At 42.5% G+C, this 23,198-nt stretch overlaps 1 protein-coding gene across 21 annotated transcripts in view; it reads right to left on the bottom strand.

Annotated features, from left to right (window-relative positions):
* LOC147729783 (uncharacterized) overlaps positions 1 to 23,198 on the bottom strand; it is a 373,027-nt gene that overhangs the window by 155,192 nt on the left and 194,637 nt on the right. For 20 of the 21 annotated variants that reach the window (XM_086954663.1, XM_086954667.1, XM_086954668.1 and 17 more), the window contains exon 5: positions 15,173 to 15,328. The exons of the other annotated variant lie outside the window; for it this stretch is intronic. In XM_086954663.1, the coding sequence (XP_086810789.1) occupies positions 15,173 to 15,328 (156 nt within the window). The remainder of the gene's footprint in view (positions 1 to 15,172; positions 15,329 to 23,198) is intronic. 21 annotated transcript variants of the gene reach the window in all.

Here is a 23,198-nt window from a genome sequence, read left to right as displayed (position 1 = left end):
TACCCCATATTAAGTCATGCTAATAGCTCCCCAAAATTCGGAGAGGGGCGGGGGAAATTCAAGAGCACAGGAAACCTACTGACAGCACATTCCCAGCCATGCTTAGGGGTTTTTCTAAACTGAAGGATTCCAAGCCTAGCTCTTGGAAACATATTGTTGTCAGGAACTTCACTATCAGCTCATTCCAAGTCATGCTCAAAGGCTTTACAACCCTGAAGGTCTACAAGACGTACTCAGAGGACAAAAAGTCTTATGGGATCTTCAGTGTGTGCATATCCTAAACCCTACTGGCGAGAGGTCCAGCTCAGTTGATGCATCAGCACCGCTACTTTTAGATATGAACATCGGAAGGCATTTCCTTGTTCATAGAACATCTTGCGCCTCTCTCATAAAATGGAAGATCAGTAGGGCAGCGCATCTGTAATTCTAAAATGCAGTAGGATACACAACATAAATTGCAGCAAAATTTTAAGCATTACATGTACTGATCATATGAACACTATTGTAAGTTCTATGTTCTTTGGTACTGGGATGTCATAAAATGTAAGTACACCTAGTCTCCAGCACTCTCTAGTTTTGCACTACTGCAAAAGGAAAGCTGAGTTAGTATCTACTTCAATAGCAATAAAGGCGCTACATACTTAATATTGTGCATTCTCTACCAGCACAATACTCTGCAATGGAGCCACTCCATATGGTCATCATCGTACCCTCGCTATCACCCAAATACCTAGACTCCAGCATTCTCTAACAGCATAAGGAAACTAACAGATACATACACCCAGTTTTCTGTTGGTACACTCTACCAACACACACACATAAATGCACACACATACCCACATACACATGCACACACTCCTCCTCCTCTCTACCCACATAACACTGGAGGCACCACACTCACTCAGCCTTCTGCCATCTCTGCCGATCCTAAAACAATCAAGGACATACACACACCCAACCTCAAACACTCTCACTTATCCCAATAAAGCACAAGGAAATCAACAAACCCTCCACATTCTGTAGCCTTAGTCTACGTGACACTGAGCTATACATTTTACACAACCGCCTGCACTTTCTACCAACCTAACAATGAACGATCAAATTAAACACAAGCTCAAACAACTGCAATCTCTAACAATATGTGCCTCCGCAAGGAACACTTACAGACTAAAGTTGTTGTCCAGTCCATCAACCCTTCATTGAGCAAGGAAACCAATTCTCCCTGAGCCTTCTGCTGTTTCAGCTAACCAAAACACACTCTAAAACTTTAGCCATGGCTGTGGCCAGGGAGTATAAGTGTACACATTTCGTTACAATACATCATAGTAACCCTCACTGAAGTCATGAATGTAGAAATTTCCGCAAACACTTTCTTCCGAATATTAGTGGCTATCTGTGTCTGGAGGTAGAACCCTCGATGTCCACAGTCTGTGGCAATGAGGCTAGATGTTACTGCATTTTTTCTTGAGTAGAAAAGGTGTTTATTTATAGCAGTAGGGCCACATTGCTGCACTATCCAATATTCACTCAGAGAAAGAGAAAAATGAATGAAAAGCTGCCTGTGAGGTCAAAAATGCAGAAGCTGCAAACAACATACACTGTTCCTTTAAGAATTCTGCAGCTTCCCTTTTCCCGCTTTCAGTGTACTGGCAGTTAGCCGCAGAGACCGAGTTCATTTTGAATGCCAATACATGAAGTCTGAGAACTGAAAAAGCTCATAGTAACATTGCCAACTGGGAGGAGCGAAAGTTATTTATGACTTCAGTAAGGATTCCTAGCACGCAGAACTAGGACCACAAGTAGGTAACACGTCCTTCTGCAAAGTATGACCCTCAAAGATAGTCTTAAACGAAGAATAGCAAGCATTTTTCCAATTTGTGTTGTCAATAAAAAATACTACAAGCAGTAATCCATTACTTTATTCAGCAAGAGATATATCTCACAGCAGCGTTAGCCTAAAAAAAGTCCTTAATGCTGCCTGACCTGTTAGAGTGTCAGCTATTGAACCCTTGTCTAAGCAATAATCCTTGGAAAATGTGTGTAATGAGCTCCAGGTGACTGCCTTACTAATCGCAGTCAGAGGTACATTCCTGGCCCAGGCAGTGGATGCTGGTTTGCTTCATGTGGAGTGAGCTCTAGATCTCCAAAGCAGATGGCTATTAGCTAATTGAGAACAACAAGAAATACACAAAACTTTCCACCTGGCTGTAATCTGCCTTGAGGAAGCCATATCACTTCTCATATGGATGCAATTAACAAGCAACTGGTTTATCTTATGATTATCCTTAGTTCTACCAAAATAAAATTTAAGGCCTCACCTAACATTTAAGGAGTGAAGTGTCCGCTCTGCTGACGAAGGATTGCTAAGCAAAATGCCGATAGAGATATTGTTTGGTTTATGAAAGCCTAAAATGACTTTAAGTAAAAAAAAAAAGCGGGATGTGTTCTTTACACTACCCTGTTCCTAAGAAACACCATATGTTTCTATTGAAGATAGAGCTTCCTGCTCACTAACTCTTCTAGCTGAAGTGATTGCTACCGAAACCTCTAACTTCCAAGAAAGGTGTTGCAATGAGAGGTTATGTATGGGCGCAAACTCAAACGTGTGTGTCATGAATTTGGAGAAGATCAGATTCAACTACAGCATAAGATGAAGACGTTGAATCGATGTAGAAGCCTTCCTTAATCTTTAAAAGAAGTCTTTTATCACAGGAATTGTAAAGAAAGATCTTTGTCCCTGTCCCTTGCTGTAACAGCAATAAGATGAACTTTGATGGATGCGTCCTGCTGTTTTTATTAAGTCAAACAATGACATTCTTCTGACAGTTTATGGGGTCATGGTTGTTTTTCAGTAACCATAGGACATATCTCCTCCACTTCAACTCGTGAGACACCCTTGTGTAAGGATGCGTAGCCACTATAAGAATGTTCATACAATCTAGTTGTAAGGCTACGTGTCCATACTGAATTTCTTCAGTAGGCGTGCTCCAAAATTCAATCACTATACGTTTGGGGTGATGAATTTTGGTTTGCATTCCTGATAGGAGGTACTGTTTGTACTGCAACTTCTTGAAGAGGCTCACAGGGAGGTGAAGTTGCTCTGTATACCACTACTGCCTCAGCCATTCTGGTGTTACTTGAATAATTTTGTCATTGTATAGTTTGAGTTTGAGCAACACTGATGGAATTAGTGGGATCGGAGTGAAAGAGTAGGGAAACCTTTTTGATTAATTGATCAAGAGGGCATTGACAAAAGATCCTCTCTCCTTCATTTAGCATTTTGCCCGGTGGATAACAAGTCTATGTCAGGGTAACCCCAGTCTTCAAAAATGTCTATAAAGAACCCATGGTCCTGATCCCATTTGTGGTTGTATACGAAGCATTTTCTTAATAGATCAACTTGACAGTGTTATAGACCTACCAGTTGAATTGCTTGAATCAATAAGTTCCATTGGCAGCAGGCAATGCCAAATTGCTTGCAAATCTAGTGTTAAACCCTTCTGTACTGCGGACGGCCCCGGCCTTCCAGCGTGACGGTGGGCGTGTGTGGAGGACGGCCGGGGGCCATCCGAACCCCGCCCACTGTTTAAAACACCCTCACCACGACGGAATTCGCGCCGTGGTCAACGGGTTAAGGTTCTTTATCTCAGGCCCCTTTGTTTGTTGAGATAGTGCACAGTTGTAGCATTGTCTATTTGTATCAAGAGACTGTTCGTAATCAGTGTTGGAGCGAACACTTTCAAGGCCAGATAGACCACCTTCAACTCCAGGACATTTATGTGATAAAATTGTTGAAATTCTGACCACAGTCCTTCCTCAGTAAGATCTTGTAGATGAGGACCCCATCCTGTTAAGGAAGCATCCGTCCCAATATTTTGGTTTGACAAATCTTAATAGGATGCTTCTCTTGCACCACCCTATCAGAGACTATATGACCCGTGATTTTATAACTCGTCTTACCAATTGTCTTTCCATTGGGCCCACTGATCCTCTAGGCACTATTGTAACGTCCTCAAATGAAGACTTGCATAAGACTAGAAAATGCATAATGACTTCAATCCCAACAGGCATGAAATCTGTTGAGGCATTTGTGTCTGTTTGGTTTCTGCAGCATGTTGTGACATTTCTACAAAATGATACACACTTCCTCCTCCAAAGCACACACTTCTCCTTTTCAAGTGTCGAGAGTTGTTCCCAGATAGTCGAGGAGCTGTACTAGATATGACATTGATTTCTCAAGGGTGATTCGCAAACGTAGGCATCATAATAAGTTAGCCATGGTCTTGAAGCCCAGCTGCGCCTGATGAGTAGCCCATGCCTTTTACAACCTGTCATCCAGGTAGAGAAAGAGACAGATCTTTTTCCATCGGATTTGAGTCGCCACCTTTGCCATGCATTTGGCGAATGTCCGTGGAACAGATTTCAGTCATGAGGGTTGAATTCAGTATTGATAATGAGCTGTATCTACTAAGAATCTTAGAAACTTTCTTTGTTTATGGTATGTAAAAGTAAGCATCCTATAGATCCTGTGACCACAGAGCATCACCCTTCATAAGCTGTGGATAAATCTGGTGAGGGCTAACATCCCAAACTTTTGTTTACTGATCCACTTGTCGAACTGCCTTAGGTCAATGACCAGCCTGAACTCCCCCTTGTGCCTTTTTTGGAAACCAAAAATCCCTGGAATAGATTATTTTTTCTCTTTAAGATAGAGGAACTGGTTCTATTGCATGCTTTTCGAGTAGAGATTGTATTTCCCTCCTTAACTGCAGCAAATGGTGTTTAAGTGCTGGTTTTGTAGGTATTGATGGATGAGAATCTTTGAACTGGATGGAGCAGCCATCCTGAATGATCTACAAGACCCATTTATCAGTGGTTATCAACCTCCACTCTACCATATAGCTTGATGCACTCACTCCTAGTAGAATGGAGAACACAGTCAAAGGAGTACGTCTTTCAGCATTTAGATTGTGAGTGTGATTTTAAAGTACATGAACGCTGCTTGTGACCACTTTCGTGATTACCTCTACAACTGTATTGAGAATGCGGCTGTTATTGCTGCTGCGGTCCCTGTGCCTGAGGATAAAAAAACACAAAGGGGGTAGAACCCTCTCTCTCAGTTGGTATCTGAAATTCATTGGTCTGTATTGGAAGTGGTAAAGCAATTTCTTTTCCTGTAATCCCATAGCTTTCCTTTTTCATGCATTCCATTTCTCATCAGCAAGGACCAATTTTAACTGCTCCAGTGAAGAGGAGATTCATGATTTTAAGTTGCAAAAATGGCTTCCAAGTTGTCAGCCTAAGCCAGCACCAGTTACAGAGCGCAATACCATAGCAAAACTCTGCAACAGCTTGATCTACGGAATTGATTATGGCATGGTTAGATTGGTTAGAAAACATTTGCTCCTCCTGAACTATCTCTAAAAAATATTGCCTTCTCTTTTTTCAAAGTTCATCTGCCAAAGTACAAAGTAAAAAAAGACTCCCACAGTGCCATATCGTATCTCCCCAGTAGGGCTAATGTGCTTGCAATTTTAGTTGTAATATTTTTTTATTTTGCAAAGTACAGCTTGCCAAACTAAGTCAACATCTGGTGTAAGCATGGGCGAATTTTGCGGATCTCGCGTTCGCGGATTTTGCGGATTTGCGAACTCGCAATCCGCAAAATCCGCGAATTCTCGCGAATTTGCGGATTTTTTTTTATGTTCGCACGGGTTTCTGCAAGTTCGCGAGGGTTTTGTACAATTTCGCAAATTGCGAAATTGTACAAAACGCGTGCGAACTTGCAGCAACCCGTGCGAACACAATAATATGAAGAGAAAGAAGCTCCTGGTCACAGGAACAGCACGGGGATTGCGCTCATGAAAGTCAAGGATGCAAAGGCCTCTACCCAGCATCACAGCTGACTTTCCACAGTAGATTTGGGAAGAGGCACACCTGTCCAGCCTCGAAGACGCTCATGATTGTTTTTGGGCTAATGAATGAGTCACTGAATTTGAGCATCAACTAGTTCGAGCAACCATGTGTGTGTTACTATGCAATCGCCCGAAGGGCGCAGGGGTCCCTTGAGTGTGCTGTAGAAGTCACAGGAAGGGCATGGTAAATATTTTAGGATGGCGCCGGCAAGCTGCCAGCGCCATCCTAAAATAGTTACTAAGTTAGCTTCAACAGGAAGCTCTAATAAATAAAATCGAGCACCTGCTTTATTTTATCTATTAGAGCTTCCTGTTGAAGCTAACTTAGTAACTATTTTAGGATGGCGCTGGCAGCTTGCCGGCGCCATCCTAAAATAGTTACAACAGGCCAGGCTTTCAAGTTTTGAACTTTTGCCCCCGGAAAAATCCGCCGCTCGCGGATTTGCGAATTCTCTGTAAATTCGCGGGAGTTCGCGGATTGCGAATTTACCGAAAATCCGCATAATCCGCGAGCGTAACGGATTTTCCGCCCATGCTTAATCTGGTGGTAGCAACCATGGATAACAATCCCCCCAATTTGCCCCCTAATCCCCACCTCCACATAGGACCACTTACTGGTAGAACCCTGAGTTTCACTACATATCAGTCTTCCAAGGTCATAGGTAACACAAACTGGGATAAAATAGTGTCGACTAAACCCAACACCCTCAGAGATTGTGGGAAAGTTAAGCTTTATAGTTTGATACAGTAGGATAGGACAGGGACCCATAATCTAATGAAAAGTTGACATGTTGTCTGCTAGGTCATATGCCAATATCTTGTGTCCTAGTATGCTCCAGAATTTATGTACCCAGAGTTTGTATATTGGTGAGATTGTTTTTCTACAAAGAGGTAAGATAGCATGCTTGACTGCTAAAAAGAGGTGGAAGATCCATTTACCAGCTGAGGAGTAGATGGGGTAGAAACCCTCTGGTGGTCTAAACAAGGCAGTCTCAGGGAGTTCGTCTATGCTCTTGCCATGGATCTGTGAGATGGTGATAAATACCTTTTCCCAGAAGTCTCCTAATTGGGGACAGGAACATAATATGTGTGCCAAATCTATAGGTAGAGGAAGCGTTCAGTCTCGGAGATGTCATATATATGTTTGAAATCCTCAAAGGATCTCAGGCTGCATCTAGAGTAGAAATCTGAAAAGCAAAAAAAAACCTTTGTCCTCTAGTATTGAAAGACTTAGACTGCCATTCCCAGTGAAAAATCTGAATTGCCTATAATCAGTGTTAGAGAGGAAGGGAAAGGAGCTAGGTCTGCCAGACCCCAAGTGAAGCCCTAGTAAATGGGGGCTAGAAGAGCCAAACGGTCATATTCCTAGTTACCCATGGTACCTCCTCTAAGGGCCTAGCGGTGAGATTCTGGCTAACAAAGCGCCACTGTCTATCTGTTTCTCCTTTTCATCATTTGATCATTTAGCACATTTGGAAAGCTCGATAGAAGTGCAGCAGATGGGGAATACCAAGTTACCCCCTCCCTTGGGTCTGGTGCAGATTTTGGTGGCAAGTTTGGAGTGCTTGCCTTCCCAGACATAGATCATGCAGGCCACCTGAAGGAGTGAGACATCCTCCCTCCTCTAGGGTAGGGACATGGCCTAAAAGATATAAAGGATACAGGTCAGAAATGTAATTTTGAGCGTGGTTATGCGACCAATGCAAGAGAACGAGCAATTTTTCCAAGCAATGTAGAGATTTAGCTATATTACTATAGCTCGGTACTCCACGTGGAGGGGGATAACAGCCTGGAGTGACTGTTGAGTTTCAGTGAGGGTTACGGATATCATCTAAGAAGGAAGATACTTTAAAAATGTTTTTCCAAACAGAAACAGGTATTTCTGAGTGGTTTCTTACTTTCTGCTTATGGGGGCTCAAGGAATAGATGAAAAAGTGGAAAAGGGGAAACCCTAACAAGTGTTGGTGCATATATGTATCAGGGTCAAAGTGTGGCCATTACTCTGACTCTCACCTGGAGTTTTCAGTTAAGAGTGGTAATCCAGCCAAAAATCAGGGGGTCAAAGACGAAGTTCCTCAGAACATTGAACTGCATGGCCAAGTTCACCCTTTTAGTGTCTACTGACAAGAGGACTGTGGCATTACCCTTTTTCTTTGTGATATCAATGAGTTGTAGAGCTTGGTTAGTCTTGTTTCTTGCAGCTTGCCTCCCTGATCTGGGTGGATGAGGCTAGGCAGCAAATTATCTAAATGGCTAAGTAGGACTTAGTGCTGAAGGTACAACAGCAACTGGGCCTTGATGGTTTCAAGTTCTGTTAAACTTGGTAGGTGCCTTTCTGACTGCCTGGTCACCGTCTGCCACCCCAACTGCAGAGTTCGGAGTTTCCCCAGAGATCTCGGTGCTCCTCTTGATCTATCTCGTCTCCTTGAGGGAGCCCGAAGTGTGCCCTCCCACGAAAAGACTTTGTGGACGGGATCTGCCGGTTTATATTTCATGTTCTCTAAGATAAGATAGTCTGTAATGGACATGAAGAAACATCACTTTGCGAGTGTGGTTGCTAACAGATTCTGGAAAAGAGTTGTGATCCGCTGAAGGAGCAGGGACCTCCTTGCTGTGCTTTGGCCATGATTGCTTCTTTATTGGTAAAGTCATATATATCAGCCAGGACACCAATGTGTTTTCCAGCTCTGTCCAAAGGGGTGACTTAGTGTGCTCTGTCCATCACAATAGGTTCGCCATCGGTTCTCTCAAGGATAGCGTCAAAGAGATCTGTGAGTTAATTTGATAGGTTGGCGTCCGGGATGCTAGAATAAGGATATTATTACAGCGGGATAAGTTATCAAGGTCCTCAAATTTCTCATATGGGAGGATATGTTGATCTTCGAGTTCAAGTGTTTGCTGCTATGGAACTTCAATTTCTCCACATGTTTGTTAAGGGACGTCTCTGTTTGGGCCACTCTGCCTCCCAAGTTGCCAACCTCTCATGTGTAGGACTCGCAGGTCATGCTGGAGATCAGTCTTGATGTCCTCCCACATTTCATGGGAAAGTTGCAGAAGCAGGTAATTGGAAATGGGATTAACTTACTTCCCCTGGTTTTCACTACGTTTTGCAGTCTCTGCCAATGGGGGATCGTCATATTTCAGTTTGCATTGGGAGGTTTGTAGTAGGAGAGTTTTAATATTAGAGTCTTTCTTAGTATGTCCCCCAGCCATCGTCCTCCACGTGTTTATGGGTGTACCAGCTAGTCGAATTATTTAGCAGACAGCAGACACCACAAACTGTGGGGCACTGAATGCAATCTGGAGTAGTTCAATCTGGGCTTAGGGAGTTTTGATGTTCACACAAGTTCACAGATTGCGGCGCGTTTTAATTAGAGGATAAGAGAAGGTGCCTCTGCCAGCTTGCCACAGTACCAGTTTCAAAGGGAGACAGGGGTTTTGGGGTATGTTGTGCAGCAGTGCTTAATTTGTGAAAGAATAAGTGCGATTGCCTGAGGCGCAGCTCAGAATCCCGCGGCAGGCGCAATTAAACATCAGCCCTCTGAATACCAAGACTAAGTAGCCTTGAATCCCCCATGCTTCTTTAACCCACTACCAGACACTCCCTGCCCCTTTATCTTACTCTTGCAGGTCCAGTGTGACGGTTTCCACCTTTCTCCTGCTCTGTGTTTCCACTTTGACTGTTTTTCCCTCTCTTGAACTCAGTCAATGTCACGCAGTTGGACCCCCAGAAGCAGTCTGGCGGTAGGCAGTGGAGGCCTCTCCCCTATAGTTGGAAATGTGAACCTCGAAGACCCGGTACATTTTGCGAAATTTCAGGTGATGGCCCCTATTAATTTGTGTACTGCTAATTAGAGTCAGTTGCCCATATCCTGGGAGCAGCGTGATTCCATGCCAGCCAAGGATTTACATCATAAGGGGCACTGGGCATTCTGCAGTGTCAAGGACCAACACCAGGGGCATTCATCAAGGTAGCTTCACATAGCCATGTCATGGGTCAGGTTTCAGGTGCTGGACTGCCCAGGGTATGATTATGTCCAGTTCATAAGCCATTCCTGGCACCCCTAAGGGCCCTGTTAAGGGGGCCAAACCCTCAGGCACGTCCTATCATGAAGATAGTCCCAAAGCAGGCCCCCGGGAGGCAATTTTCTGGGGCGGGGTGGGGGATGTGTGCGGGAACAAAATTGGCCAACCTCCGAAGGAACAGGGTTATCAAGTCAAGAAGGTTGTGCTTAGTGGGGGCCCGTGTTTCTTGGTGCCCCCTTCCGTGGTAGCCCTCTCAGAAAAGTGGGGGTCCCAGGAAGCTTGCCAAACTCCTCCAGGCAGGATATCCCGGGACATGCAGTCCATAGCGTGAGCAGATTTTAAAGGCTTACCTCGCCTCTCAGGGTCATGCCCATGGCCCTCACCCATTTCCATGTGCTGTTCCGCTGTGCATCCATGAAGAGGTGGTACAAGGCAAATTCGTACCCCCACGGGCCTCGTTAGTCCTTGATAGTGGCCGTGCTCAGACCTCTCCGACAACTAGGCCACTGCTGCCATTTGCAAGGAGGTGTGGGTTTGTGAGCTGCTCGCAGGCCCTGCTCGAGGGCAGTCAGAAGTGGCGTGGTGCTAAATTCCCCCTTTTGAAGAACATCTTTAAGAGGATCCAGCTGGCGGGGCACAGGGCAACAGCCAGGTCCTGGCTGCGGGCCTCATAGTGGCTCACTTGCTCCCATTCTATGAGCACTGAACGTGTTCTGCTTCTATCTTGCCAATCGGGAAGTGCCCCATCTCCTATATATATGCATCAGGCTTTACAATTTACAGCATGGCCATATGGGCAAGAGAACATTGGATCAGACAGGGCAGAGAGCCTGAGAACTACAAGTCAGACATCTTGCCAGGGTTGGCCATGCGTCACACTTTTGCAGTTTTAAAAGCTAGAGCTGCAGTACCAAAGCTTTTCTTCCCACCATCAAGTCTTTTGCTTTCTTTTGTGCTTGGACTGATGTCTCCAGTGCAGGAGCATGTCTTTTTCTGAAAGCTGAAACTATTAATTGAATCAGGGTTAGGGTCCTGTCTCAAAGAAACCAGGTCCTGCTCAGCCTCAGAGAGTTTATAATCTTTTAGAAGCAGTAGAGCTGCTGCCTTTACTGTAGCCGGTAAGGAACTTCTCTTCAGCTAATTCTAAAAAGTGAGGAACCAATGGTAATATGTACCATGGAGAGGATCTAGGCTGCAGTGTCATCATTATCACAGAGACCGTCATCAGTGGAGCTTGCAGTTGAATATTTTTAAGAAATCCTGGAATGTTAAAACGTCATCCACCTCTTAGGTGATGCAATCAGTGATGTTGGAGTATACGACATATCAGGATCAGTCAAATTACTCCTAGAAGAAAATGATGAGATGGAAGGCTCTCTTCTCTTTTTACATATCTCAGTGTAGGCAATCTTGGAGTGGTCGGTTGAGGTGACAGTGGTGGGATGGGTGACAATGAAGTGGTCCTCAGACCTTAAGACCATCACAAGACCTTAAGGGTGGACTGAGTGGAACAGGAGGTAGGGAAAAAATCAGGGTAGATATACTGCGCTTCTGACGAAATGGAATAAACAGAAGCTGCAGTGTCTCAACGTCGATCTCCTTGACATCAAGGATGACCTCAATGTCGGCAGCATGGAGGCAGACCTTCTAGATAAATACCGCTGATGTCTTCTCTGCATCAAAGTTACACACTGTCAAATCTCTTGGCACTGTCATTGGAAGTGCTGGTCAAGCTCCTTGACGGAGACCATGTCAGATCTGAGACCTATCTCAAATTCAACTTGTGCTCCCGCGTGTGGCTAAACTGTTGAGAACAGTGATGATGATATTTTCTTCATTTCCTCTTTCTGGAAATGCCCTGTGGGCGTCTTTTTCACAAGGTTTGGTCTCATTTAAGGGAGCCCCTCTCCAGACTGTTTTTCTATTTCTTCCTTTTCTCTTCAGAGTACACGATTTAAAGCTTCAATCTAAGGCGCATTCCTTTTTTTAAAAAACGTTATTTTTTCCATTTGCATCACTACATAGAAATGAAACATGAGTGCTCACTGTCAATACTATTTCGTATCATACCATACATGAATAAGAATAAAATATCCAAGCCAAGGAAACAAACAATGACATTCAACTTGACGACCCTTCTAATAATATGACCAAACAGTACATCCAATTGATATTCTCACCCGGACCCCACTTGAAACTGAACCTTCAAGATATTAATGGAAAATGTATGATAACAATGTACAAGTTCCAACCCCGTGTATGGTAAGGTCAACCCACTCCAGTTGGCACTCTACCCTGCTCTAACTGTGAATCTGAGGCCTGGAAGTCCGTCATAACGAAATTCCTGAGTGGAACCCAAATATCCTTTGGGCGTGAGGAGCGAGGCAACGTGATGGCATAAATCTCACTATTTGTGCTACAGAAAGCTTAACTGTTGAGCCAACTCTGAAGAGAGGGGGCCCTTTTACCACCCCAATTGATGGCAATCTCTCTTTTAGCTAACAAGAAACTGATAGCTGCAAATCTTCGCACCCCTTTAGGGAAGTTGACCACATATCCCATGAGGGCGACGTAAGGAACGAGGCAGGCCAAGCATATTTCCCAGTATCCGATGTACCGCCTCCCAATAAGGCTGTATTTTAGTGCATGTCCAAGTGAGGTGAGCGAAATTGGCATGCAGTGTCTTACACTTCAAACAGTAATGTGGTCTGAAACAGTAATGTGGTCTGGGCGAATTGATTCTATGTGACTTCTCTGGTGTAATGTACATCCTTCGCAAGAACTCAAAATGCAGTAACTCATGGCGACTGTTTAATGAAACATCTTTCGTGACTGCGCAGCACTTTTCCCATTGTTCATCCAGTATGAGATGAGCCAAGTCTTCCTCCGAGTCCCTGCGGAGTTTGTCGTCATTTACAGGGATAAAAGCCGAACAGGCTTTATATAGTTGGAAATAAGGTGTTCCCCTCCCTGGGCTTCAATGATTACGGACAGAGGGATGAACGATTCGGGTTCAATGGGAAAGCTGGAGAGAAGGGCTCACAACACTGAATGGATTCTGCCCACAAGAAAACAGTCCATAAAAGTGGCAGTTCGAAAGCGGCCCTCCCAGCCATGGAAAAGACATATCTGTCAGGGAGTAATTCACCAAATTTAGCAATGTCAAATGAGGCGAGAGTGCACTGCACTAGTCTTTTGCCCATAATTGGCAGCCAGTGCATGTTGGGGACCGGTAGGGCCGAGGAATATAATATGTAAGCACCCAAGGTGCGCTGTAGCTTGTCCCAGGCCCAACTGGTGGTGGATAAAGTCTGAATATCTTTAGGATCTCTGGGTACACCTTTGGGTAGCACAGCAGACAGAGTGCCTGGTAGCACAAAATCTGCCTCTGGGCCAAGATATGGGATTCAGGCATCAGGATGAAACCAGGCATAGGCGTAGCTGCATTGGGCCACGAGGAAGTATAGTTTAAGGTCAGGGATTCCGAACCCGCCTCTGTCATTAGGCAGGGTGAGAGTCTGCCACTCCACCCGAGGCCGCCTGCTCCCCCATGTTAATCGGATAAGATGTGAGCGCAATGTCAGGAAAAAACTGTTTGAGAGCAGGATGGGGATGTTGTTAAAAAGAAATACAAATTTGGGAAGGACTAACATTTTAATCAAAGCCACAAAGCCGCAATAGATAATGGGAGTCTCGAGGGCATCAACTGTTTGCCCATAATTAAGACAAATAATTTGAGCAGGGTCTAAATGTAAATGGATACCTAAGTACTTGGTAGAGTCTGTGCACCACTACAATGGGAATTCACTTTCCCACTGCTTTGTGCTGGGAGTCAAGGGATATATTACTGATTTACGCCAATTAATGTTTAGGCCCGAATGTTGCCCAAATCTAATTGTTTCCCCTATCAGGGGTTCCAAGTTGTCCTGTGGTTCCCTAACGTCTCTAAGGCGAATTCTTCGCTGTCTTTAAGGGCTCTCTTGGAATTATTTTGAACAAAAATTCAGTCTCCTTTAAAGTATGTGTGGCATAGAGACAGGCCACACCAGCAAAATGAGAGTCTGATGCGTCATTTATCCTCCCACATGAGGGACATTTCACAAAGACAGAAGTCATTTTAGTGAAACATTTAATCTCAGATGACAAAGTGGTGGAAACAAATGATGTTAGACATTAAAAATGTTAAATGAAAGTCAAAGGTGTTTAATCCTGCCACAAAAAGGGAAGGACAATGAGGTAATCAAACCCAGAAAGTGTTTGTAGGTGCTCTCGCCGAAGCCAGAAAAAGAGATCTGAGGCTGTGAGGCTAAGTGGCAATATAGTGCATACTGGAAAAGGGAAGCTGCTGATGTCTTAAAGGAACATTGTATGTTTCCTGAAGCTTCTGCAATATTGACCTGACAGGCACCTTTTCATTTTTCTCTTTCTCTGAGTGAAGGCTACAGGTAATTTGTGATAGTATGGCATATTACTTTCAGTTAGGTGCTGCAATGTGGTCTAACCACTATAAAAGAAAACGTTTTCTACTCAAGAAAAATGCAGCAAAAGCTAGCCTGTCTTGTTATATATGGAGGTTGACTATCGACATTGAGGGGCCTGCCTCCAACTACAGATTGAAACTGTTGTATTCAGAACAAAGTGTTCCAGAATGCCTGCATGTTAGTGGGAATATTCTATATATGTGACTATCAGTGAAGATCATATGATGCAGAACTGTGTATTTCTGTCCCTCTGCTTGCACCCATGTTATCGTACTCATGTGACTCAGGCATGTAGGAGAGAGTACTAATCTGGATGGATGGATTGGTAACACTTTATTGACTACCATTCTTGAGAGGTGAGCAGTGGATGGAAGGAATAACACAAGCAGTCGGTGCCTGGTGGTTTGCTGGGTTGAGTGCCATATTTACGCTTATCATATTTCTCATGTTACGAGCTGGCTGGGCAAATTTCAATTCAAGCCTATGTGGTAATAGGGGTACAACAGCACAGGCCGACCACATTTAGGCCTGCTCTTTGATTTCCAATTTGGACACATTTGCATTTCTCCACACCAGTGGTATTTACATCCGGCGTACTGCAATGTTTGAAAGTCACAAGTATAAACAAGCATGACACACACTGTCGCCTCTTGTTTTTTTTTGCTCTGCATTACATCTTTGTAGTGAAATGCTTTGTGATCCATTTGCATGCACTACATTTGACACAAATATAGTACATTGAACTCTTACCAGCTTTGCCAGGCTTGTAACCTGCCCCAAGCCCACCTGCACCCAATCCACCAGGGCCAAATCCACCAGCACCCCAACCACCAGTGCCAAGTCCACCAGCACCCAATCCGCCAGCACCCAATCCACCAAGTCCACCAGCACCAAACCCTCCGACTCCTGCAAGGTAAAAGAAACCATATTGAAGGAACAGGAGTTAACATCTTTTTGAGGAATGGTTTGCAGCCCAGGTTCAAACAAAGCACTTCATGTCCCATGGAATTAGACAGAGAAATACAACGCTGCAGGATGACGCTGTTCCTCAAACAGATCAAATGTTAGGGAATGATCGCAAAGATGAAGTCTATTCAAATAATTACACACAGAGTGTACCTCCCTATAGTGGCGAGGGACTGTCACCTCATCCAGTATTAGTACTCCTTTAAGGGAATCTTCACTAAAGTTATAAGAACCCAATAGTCCTTTCTTACATGGCATCAGATTCCCTGCATGGGTATGTGTGGTGTAGGAACTGAGACAACGAGTTGTGGTAAAAGGAAAGTCCAGCTTTATTCATGTGACACCTAACCCAACGGCGATTCCTCAGTAACTGACGATTGCCTCCTCAAGTTTCTCTCCCACAATTCTCCCTCTGGCCTCATAGTATTTCAAGTGCCTGAGCACAGTTGGTTCTCTGCCACACTTCTACCTCCCATACAAACAAGGAACAAAAGAAACTGAATCCCACTCCCTCCCGTTGGAAAAGTCTAAAAGCTGCACACCCCAAGAGCATCCTTACATGCAGTAAACAAAATATAACATCATGTAAGTTGTATACAAGATAAATCCTGCCAGACAAGACGGCTCAGTGGAAATAGAAATCAAATAGCTTCACACAACATAATCCTTTAGATATGTTGGCTTCCTGGCTTCTCTAATACATCTCCTTGGTGATGATAGAGAAATTTTGTGAGGAGCTTGTAAACCTGAATTCCGCATATCTCACACAACCTGTTTTGGAATTGGCATCCTAGTGGAAGGACAACCTTGCATTTGCTTAAGAACAGCAACTCGGTTCTTGTTCCAAATGCGGCCATCATGTGTCTTCATGGCTTACTTAAAACATTTAATCACTTGTAGTTTTCTTGAAAATTTGGACCAATCCTTACTTTATCCACATCTTCCACTTTGACCTCCACATTCCTCAACCTTCTTATTAGTGTCAACATTTTCTTTCCTCCTATTCTGAGCTGTAAATTCTTTATCTCTCAACTCTCTTGGCGTATTAGCGACATAGCCCTTATTCCAGAACAACCAACTGGGACACACTCTAGTAGAAGTAGATCTCCCTTTGAACAATTTGAATGGAGATTGGCCCGTGGAACCATGCGGAGGCAAACGATAATCTGCCAACCTATTCAACAACTCCTTCTTTCAATCCAATCCATTCACTCTCGCCATACCTTCTTTTAATGTTTTGAGAACCCTCTCTATGGCACCATTAGTTTCAGGATGATACAAAGCTGATTTCTTGTGTACAATCCGCATTTCTTCAAGAATGATTCTGTCTCTTGGGAACAAAATTATACCCCATTATTCGTGAGTAACTATCTTGGAAAACTCTCCCTTTTAAAAACATTCTCCAGAAACCTAATTACTGTTGAAGAAGAAATATCCTGCACACATGATAATACGAGCCACCTAGACTACAAATCCATCAATATCAATATATATAGAGTGGCATGTTCTCTGCTTACTGGACCCAAAATGTCCATCGCTACTTCCTCCCATGGATATTTTGTAAGTGACCTGCTAACCATAGGCATTTGTTTAGTCTTTAGACCTTTATCGCAAGATACACACTCACCACAATCTCTAATCATGCACTCCACATCATGGTTAAGAGCTGGCCTTCAAAAATCTCTCCAGAGTCTCCCTTTGGTTTTCACAATTCCCATGAGACCCTCATGAGCAAGTTGTAGCACTTTTTGTCTCAACTTCATAGGTGGAACCAATCTTGTCACTCTCAACAAAAAACCTTTGTCCACCACCAGTTCATTCAAAATGTTACCCCACTTCCCTTTGTGGTCCTCCAACTCTGCTGAGCTCAGTTTTCCTGAGCTTACCACTCGTGTTACTAGAGCTGTTTCTTTGTTTAATTGTAATTCTTCCAACCATTCTTTCTCAGATATAATGACTTCAGTTACTTCGCAGACACTCACTACCTCCTCCTCATCCATGTCATCTCTCTCAACCGAATTAGTTTATGTGACATTCACCAATCTCAACAAACAATCAGCAGAGTAGTTGCGTGTTCCAGAAACATATTGTACATTAAAACTAAAATCTTATACGCTCACAACCCATCTCCTGATGCGAGAAGAGATTTAGTCAAGTCCTTTCCTAGTAAATACTTAATCTAGAGGCTTGTGGTCTGTTTGCACAGTGAATCTGATTCTCCACAAAATTTGTTTGAATCTATTGATGGCCCAATAGTCTGCAAAGGACTCTCTCTCTATGACAGAGTAATTACATTCCACATCTCTGAAAGTCTGTGACACACAGGCTACTAGGTTTTCCTTACCTTCCTTGATCTGGATCAATTGTGCCCCCAAACCCTAAGCACTGGCATTACATACTACTTTAGTTTTACACAATGGATCATAAGCTTGCAGACACAGTGCATTATTCAATTCTTTTCTCACCCTCAAAACATAATTACGTCCCACACAAATTCTCTTTCTTTAGCAACTTCTCATATTAAATGCCTTACTAGCAAAGTCCCTGATGAACCTGTTATAATCTTCCATCATGCCAAGGAATGATGACAATTCCTCCTTTGACTTGGGTTCATCTAGTGATCTGATTGTTTTCACAAATTCCTTATGTGGTTCAATACCAGTCTTTGCAATTTTGTCGCCCAGGTAACTGACCTCCAGAACACCAAATTTGCACTTTTCTACCTTGAGTGTTAACCCTGCTTCTTGCACCTTGTTTCAAACAACCCTTACACTGTGATGGTGTTTAGACACAGTAGCTCCAAAAATAAGAATGTCATCCTGGTAACACTTCAGTCCCGGTAAACCCTTCAAAATCCCAACTATGATCCTTTGAAAAACCGCTGCTGCTGAAATTAACTCAAAAGGCATTCTCTTGAAACGATATGTATCAAATGGAGTTGTGAACGCTGTGAGATCTTGTGAGCTTTCTTGTGAGGTTCTATTTGGTGATAGGCTGACACTAAGTCTAAAGTGGTGAATAATTTAGCTCCAGTAAATGTTGTTATCATCACCTCAATATTGGGTATTGGAAACTTGTCCACTATAACTTCCTTGTTTAGAGCTCACAAGTCCACACAAAGGCGAATGTCACCATTCCCTTTGCGTGCTACTACTATAGGAGACAACCACTCCGTTGCCTCAACTAGTTCAATTAAACCACACTCACACAACCTCTCCAGTTCGTCTGCCACTGCAATTTGCATGTGAAGGGGATTTCTCTGGACTTTAACCACTGACAGACATGAGTTTAACCTTAGTCCGATCGTATGCTTGTACCCTAGCAATTTGACCAGTTTTTTCTGAAATAAACTTTCAAATTCCTTCACAAATTTATCCTATTTAACACTGACCTCATCTACCTGAACCTGAAGAACCCTATTCGAATGCAAACTTACTCCTTATATCCCATCAAATGATCACCTCGGCATGATACATATATTTTCCCAAATGTAAATTTCTCACTTATTCCTATGTTAGCCTCGAAGTACCCAAGAATCTCTATTTTTGTCCCTCCAGATGTTTATCCATCAGCTCCTCTCCTTCTGCAAACTGCTCCTGAAAGTCTGATTAGAAATAATCGTAATACGTGAGCATGAAACAAATCTCATTACAACCTAGATCTAACTTTTTCTGTCCCTTAGTTTTTGCTTCCGCTTTCTTTCCACCACTTTCTTGTGTCCTCATCTCCCACACTTCTGTCACTTCCTCTTCATCTGTGACTTTCGAAACTTTCTCGGTTCTGAGTTCCCCCACACACTTCAAAATGTGTTCCAATCATTTAGCAACATATAATACTTCTTCTAATGCTGGTTCATCTTTCATCCATAACTCCTCGTGTATCTTGTCACTGTTGCATCGCAATAGGAATTGATACCTAATTCAGTCTTCAAGCGCACCCCCAAATTAACAATTTGAAGCCAATTTACTTAAGCTTGTGAAAAATTCCTCTTCTGCCTCATTTTGACCGTGACTCCTTAGACCAAAGTGATACCTTTCTAAGATAGTACTAACCCTTGGTAGGTAATGTTGATCTAATCTAGCATTAGCGATTTTGAATTCCTTCAGCTCATGTGCTTCTGCCTGTGCAAGCTCAGGTAGGTTCTCTAATAGATCTTGATCCTTTGCACCTAAACAATGCAATAATAGAGCATGCTTCCTCTCCGCACTCAGATTCGTTCCACACACATGTGCATAATTGCAGAACACTTTCTTCAATTTGGCCCATCTAATCGTCAGTTTACCAGGTGATGATAATAAAGGAGGTGCTTTAACATTTTGTATTTTGACCAACTCCTTTAGTGCCTCTAAACGACACTCAAATCAGGTGTGACCCTAGAGCTGTGTGTGTCAGCGATGAAATTCATAATTAAAATGGTAAATTAAAATTTCTCCAACAAAGAAACTCAAAGTTACAAAGATAAAGTATTAAAAACAAAATAAAGTGGCTGTCTTGACAAATAAATCAGGCTCAAAACTCGACAGTTTTCTCCAAAACATTCAACTTGGTGTGCATGTCATTGTTGCTGTACTAAACATGGATTAAAATCACCAGCTCAATATGTCGTCCGTTGTCAGCTGTGTCATTTTAATGGAAAAATCACGTGAGGCAATGGCTAATGCGTGTGCCCACACATGCACAAGACTCACTTACCACTCAGATGTCAGTCAAAAGTGCTGGAGGGCGAATCAGACATTCCTCTGCGCTCCCTTCCCTAACGTCAATGATGCGGCAGACATCTACACAGAGCTAGCGGCGATACAAACGTTCCTCAAGCTCTGAATATCATTACTCTGCGTCTTGCACATGCGCAGCACTCCCTTCTTTCTGAGATGTCAGGTGAGTCAGAGGGCAAAACGGACATTCCTCTGCACTCTCTTACCTAGCACCAATGATGCAGCAGACATCACATATGGAGCCAGAGGGCAATATCATCCATAGCACACGAGCGAGGCCTTTACTCCGACTACTGATCACAGAACACTAGTGAGGAGCATGTGAACTACACCCAGCTTCCTCTTCACCTTGACAGCCAAATGACAGTCCTGACATCTCCAGGACCTGGATGCCTGTGTCCCCCAGCGCTCCAGACTTTAATCATGCTTGCAATCTTCGATAGGCTTAATGTGACCTTTCCTCCACGCTTCCATCTGCATAACAGATGACACAGGAAAACGTCACCTGCCTTGTTGAGGTGTTTACCACATCACTGCTTCATATCCCATCCTGCGTCGCCAGAATTGTGGTGTGGAGACTGAGACAATGAGTTGTAGTATAAGGTAAGTCCAGCTTTAATCAAATAACACCTCATCCAATGGCGATTCCTCAGTAACTGACTAATTGACTCCTCAAGGTTCTCTTCCACAATTCTCCCTCTGACCTCATAGTATTCCAAGTGCCTGAGCACGGGAGGTTCTATGCCACAGTAGGACTTAGCAGAGTTGATGACTGCCAATGAACAGCCCTTGGAGGAGCAAAAAAAATACTTAATTGTAATCCTATCTGTATTTCAAGTGAATCTAATTGAAGTCTTGAGCAGCAGTGAACAGCCCCAAGTTCAGCACAACAGAACCTATTGTCCTTAAGAATGATAGGAGCGGCGAATTCCAAGCCATAGTCAGTGACGCTCCAACCTTTCTGATTCAAAGTCCACTTAGGGAAGCTTCAAATCCACAGGAATATCTCCGGCAACACAATAACGTCTGTACTCAGGTGCTCCCCAAACCCCTAAGAGTCCTAGCTCCTCTACAGGATATCACAATATCCTGGGGAAATCCACCATCAACATCTTCAAAGCCATGCTCAGGGGCTCTTGAAACCAATGTAGAAACTGGAAGAAGGCCATATATAAACCATTCATATTGAGAAACATCTAGGATAAGGGGCAGCTTGCCCATTCCATTGGGCTCGGTAAACTGCACTGGAGGAGCCCTTACTTCAAGGAAAAATGTTCCAAGATGTAGAGGGCGGGGTTTGTAGAAGAATAAAGCACCCATTGTTTGCTTTCTAATGTTTTCCACTGGATTAACCAAGTTAAGTTGCATAAAAGACTTGCCTCAGATGTTTAGTAAAGTCTGGTTTAAGGTGTGACGTGAATGGCGCTTGCATTACTCATAGCAAACATAATAAGGCCTATTTACAAACTGCAATTTGTAGCACATTTGTATTACCATAATAGTACTACAAACCTATAAAAATGCTATTCACAAACTATGTGCGGAATCATATGCCTTGGCCTGTCCTGTTTTCTTCTGTGCAGAGATCTTTGCCCCGACTCCGGAGTCTCTGCACACCTAGGTATAGATTTTAGTAGTAAATGTGTGAGGGGCAGAGGGCAGTAGCTTGAAAATATTTAGGACTAAAGGGGAACAGTTTAGGGAGGAGTTTGAAGGGATTAGGGGGACACATGCACTGACCAACAAAAGAGTACGCTCACCTCTGTTCATAAACTTCACATCTATAGTTACTACTGCCAAAATGAACTCAAAACAGTAGTAAATGCATTCCAGCTCAGAGATGGAGTAAGACCAGCACCACACTTTGCTCCTTAGAGGTACTACAACACAATCCCACAGAATATAATAGACGTAGGGATTTAGAACAGATTCTCATAAGAATTAATGTTAAAATAAATGTATATATTTTAACTTTTTCAAAATATAATTTTATTGTATAGTTAAAAAAATTAGATAATATAACAATAATATAAAATAATTATTTTAAAATTAAAAATGTATTAAACTTTAATATCAATAAATACATTACAATTACTTTAAATAGTGTATATCCATACCTTTTAGAATTTTCTAAGACATTAATGCAATAAACTTTATACTTTAGGTGGGAATATTTATTGATAATAAACCTTTTCCAAAATAATATTTATTTTATTTAATATACGTAAGTTAATTATTTAACTGAAATAATCTACATTTTGTTCTACATTTAAAATAAATTCATAACATGCATTTACTTTAATGTTTAACATTACAATATTTTTATTCTTTTTTAAGTTTTATAAATGTTTAAAATGTTCCATAAATTTTACAATTGGGCGTTATAGGTGAAAATCTCTGGCTACATGTGAAACCCAATTTCTTTTTAAGGTATTTATAAATGTAATTTAATGTACAAATAAGTATATATAAATACATAGCAATTCTTAATATATGTATATATTATGTATTTACTTTTATTTAAAATCAATTTTATCTAAAAGAAATTAATACAATTAATTGAATAATTTAAACATTATTTTAAATATGACTATATGTTGTTGTGAGTACATAATACATTAATATAAAATGTATATTTTAGGTGGGATTTTTTTATTTCTTCAAACTTAACTTTATTATATAAAATTAATTTTAATGATCAATTATTATGTAGGTAAAATGTACAGTAGCACTTATCAATATGTTTTACATTTTGATTAATTATTTTGAAAAAATGAACATTAATATTTAAAAAAAAGTATTAACTTTGATAACTTGACAACTTTTCCATAAAGAAATCTCCTCCCAAATTTGTGAGGTCCCACAGGGTGCAGAATGTCAAATAAGGTCATAAATTTACTACTAGAGGTACATTTGTGGTTGTTTATGGCTTTTTTATTGACAGCCCACCCCCTAGCTGTGTCAGTAACTTTACACTAAGGGGCCGATTCCGATGTCGGACGGACCTGAGTCCGTCCGCCATCGGCCAGGAGCTGTAACTGACCGACCTGCTGTCGTCGGTTACAGCCCCTGCTAGTCCGATGCGACCGAACGGG

The sequence above is a fragment of the Lissotriton vulgaris genome, chromosome 2_1, assembly GCF_964263255.1.
Source record: "Lissotriton vulgaris chromosome 2_1, aLisVul1.2, whole genome shotgun sequence".
Taxonomy (NCBI): Eukaryota; Metazoa; Chordata; class Amphibia; order Caudata; family Salamandridae; genus Lissotriton; species Lissotriton vulgaris.
The sequence above is the reverse complement of the archived record's forward strand: the minus strand, read 5'-3'. Positions and strand labels throughout refer to the sequence as shown.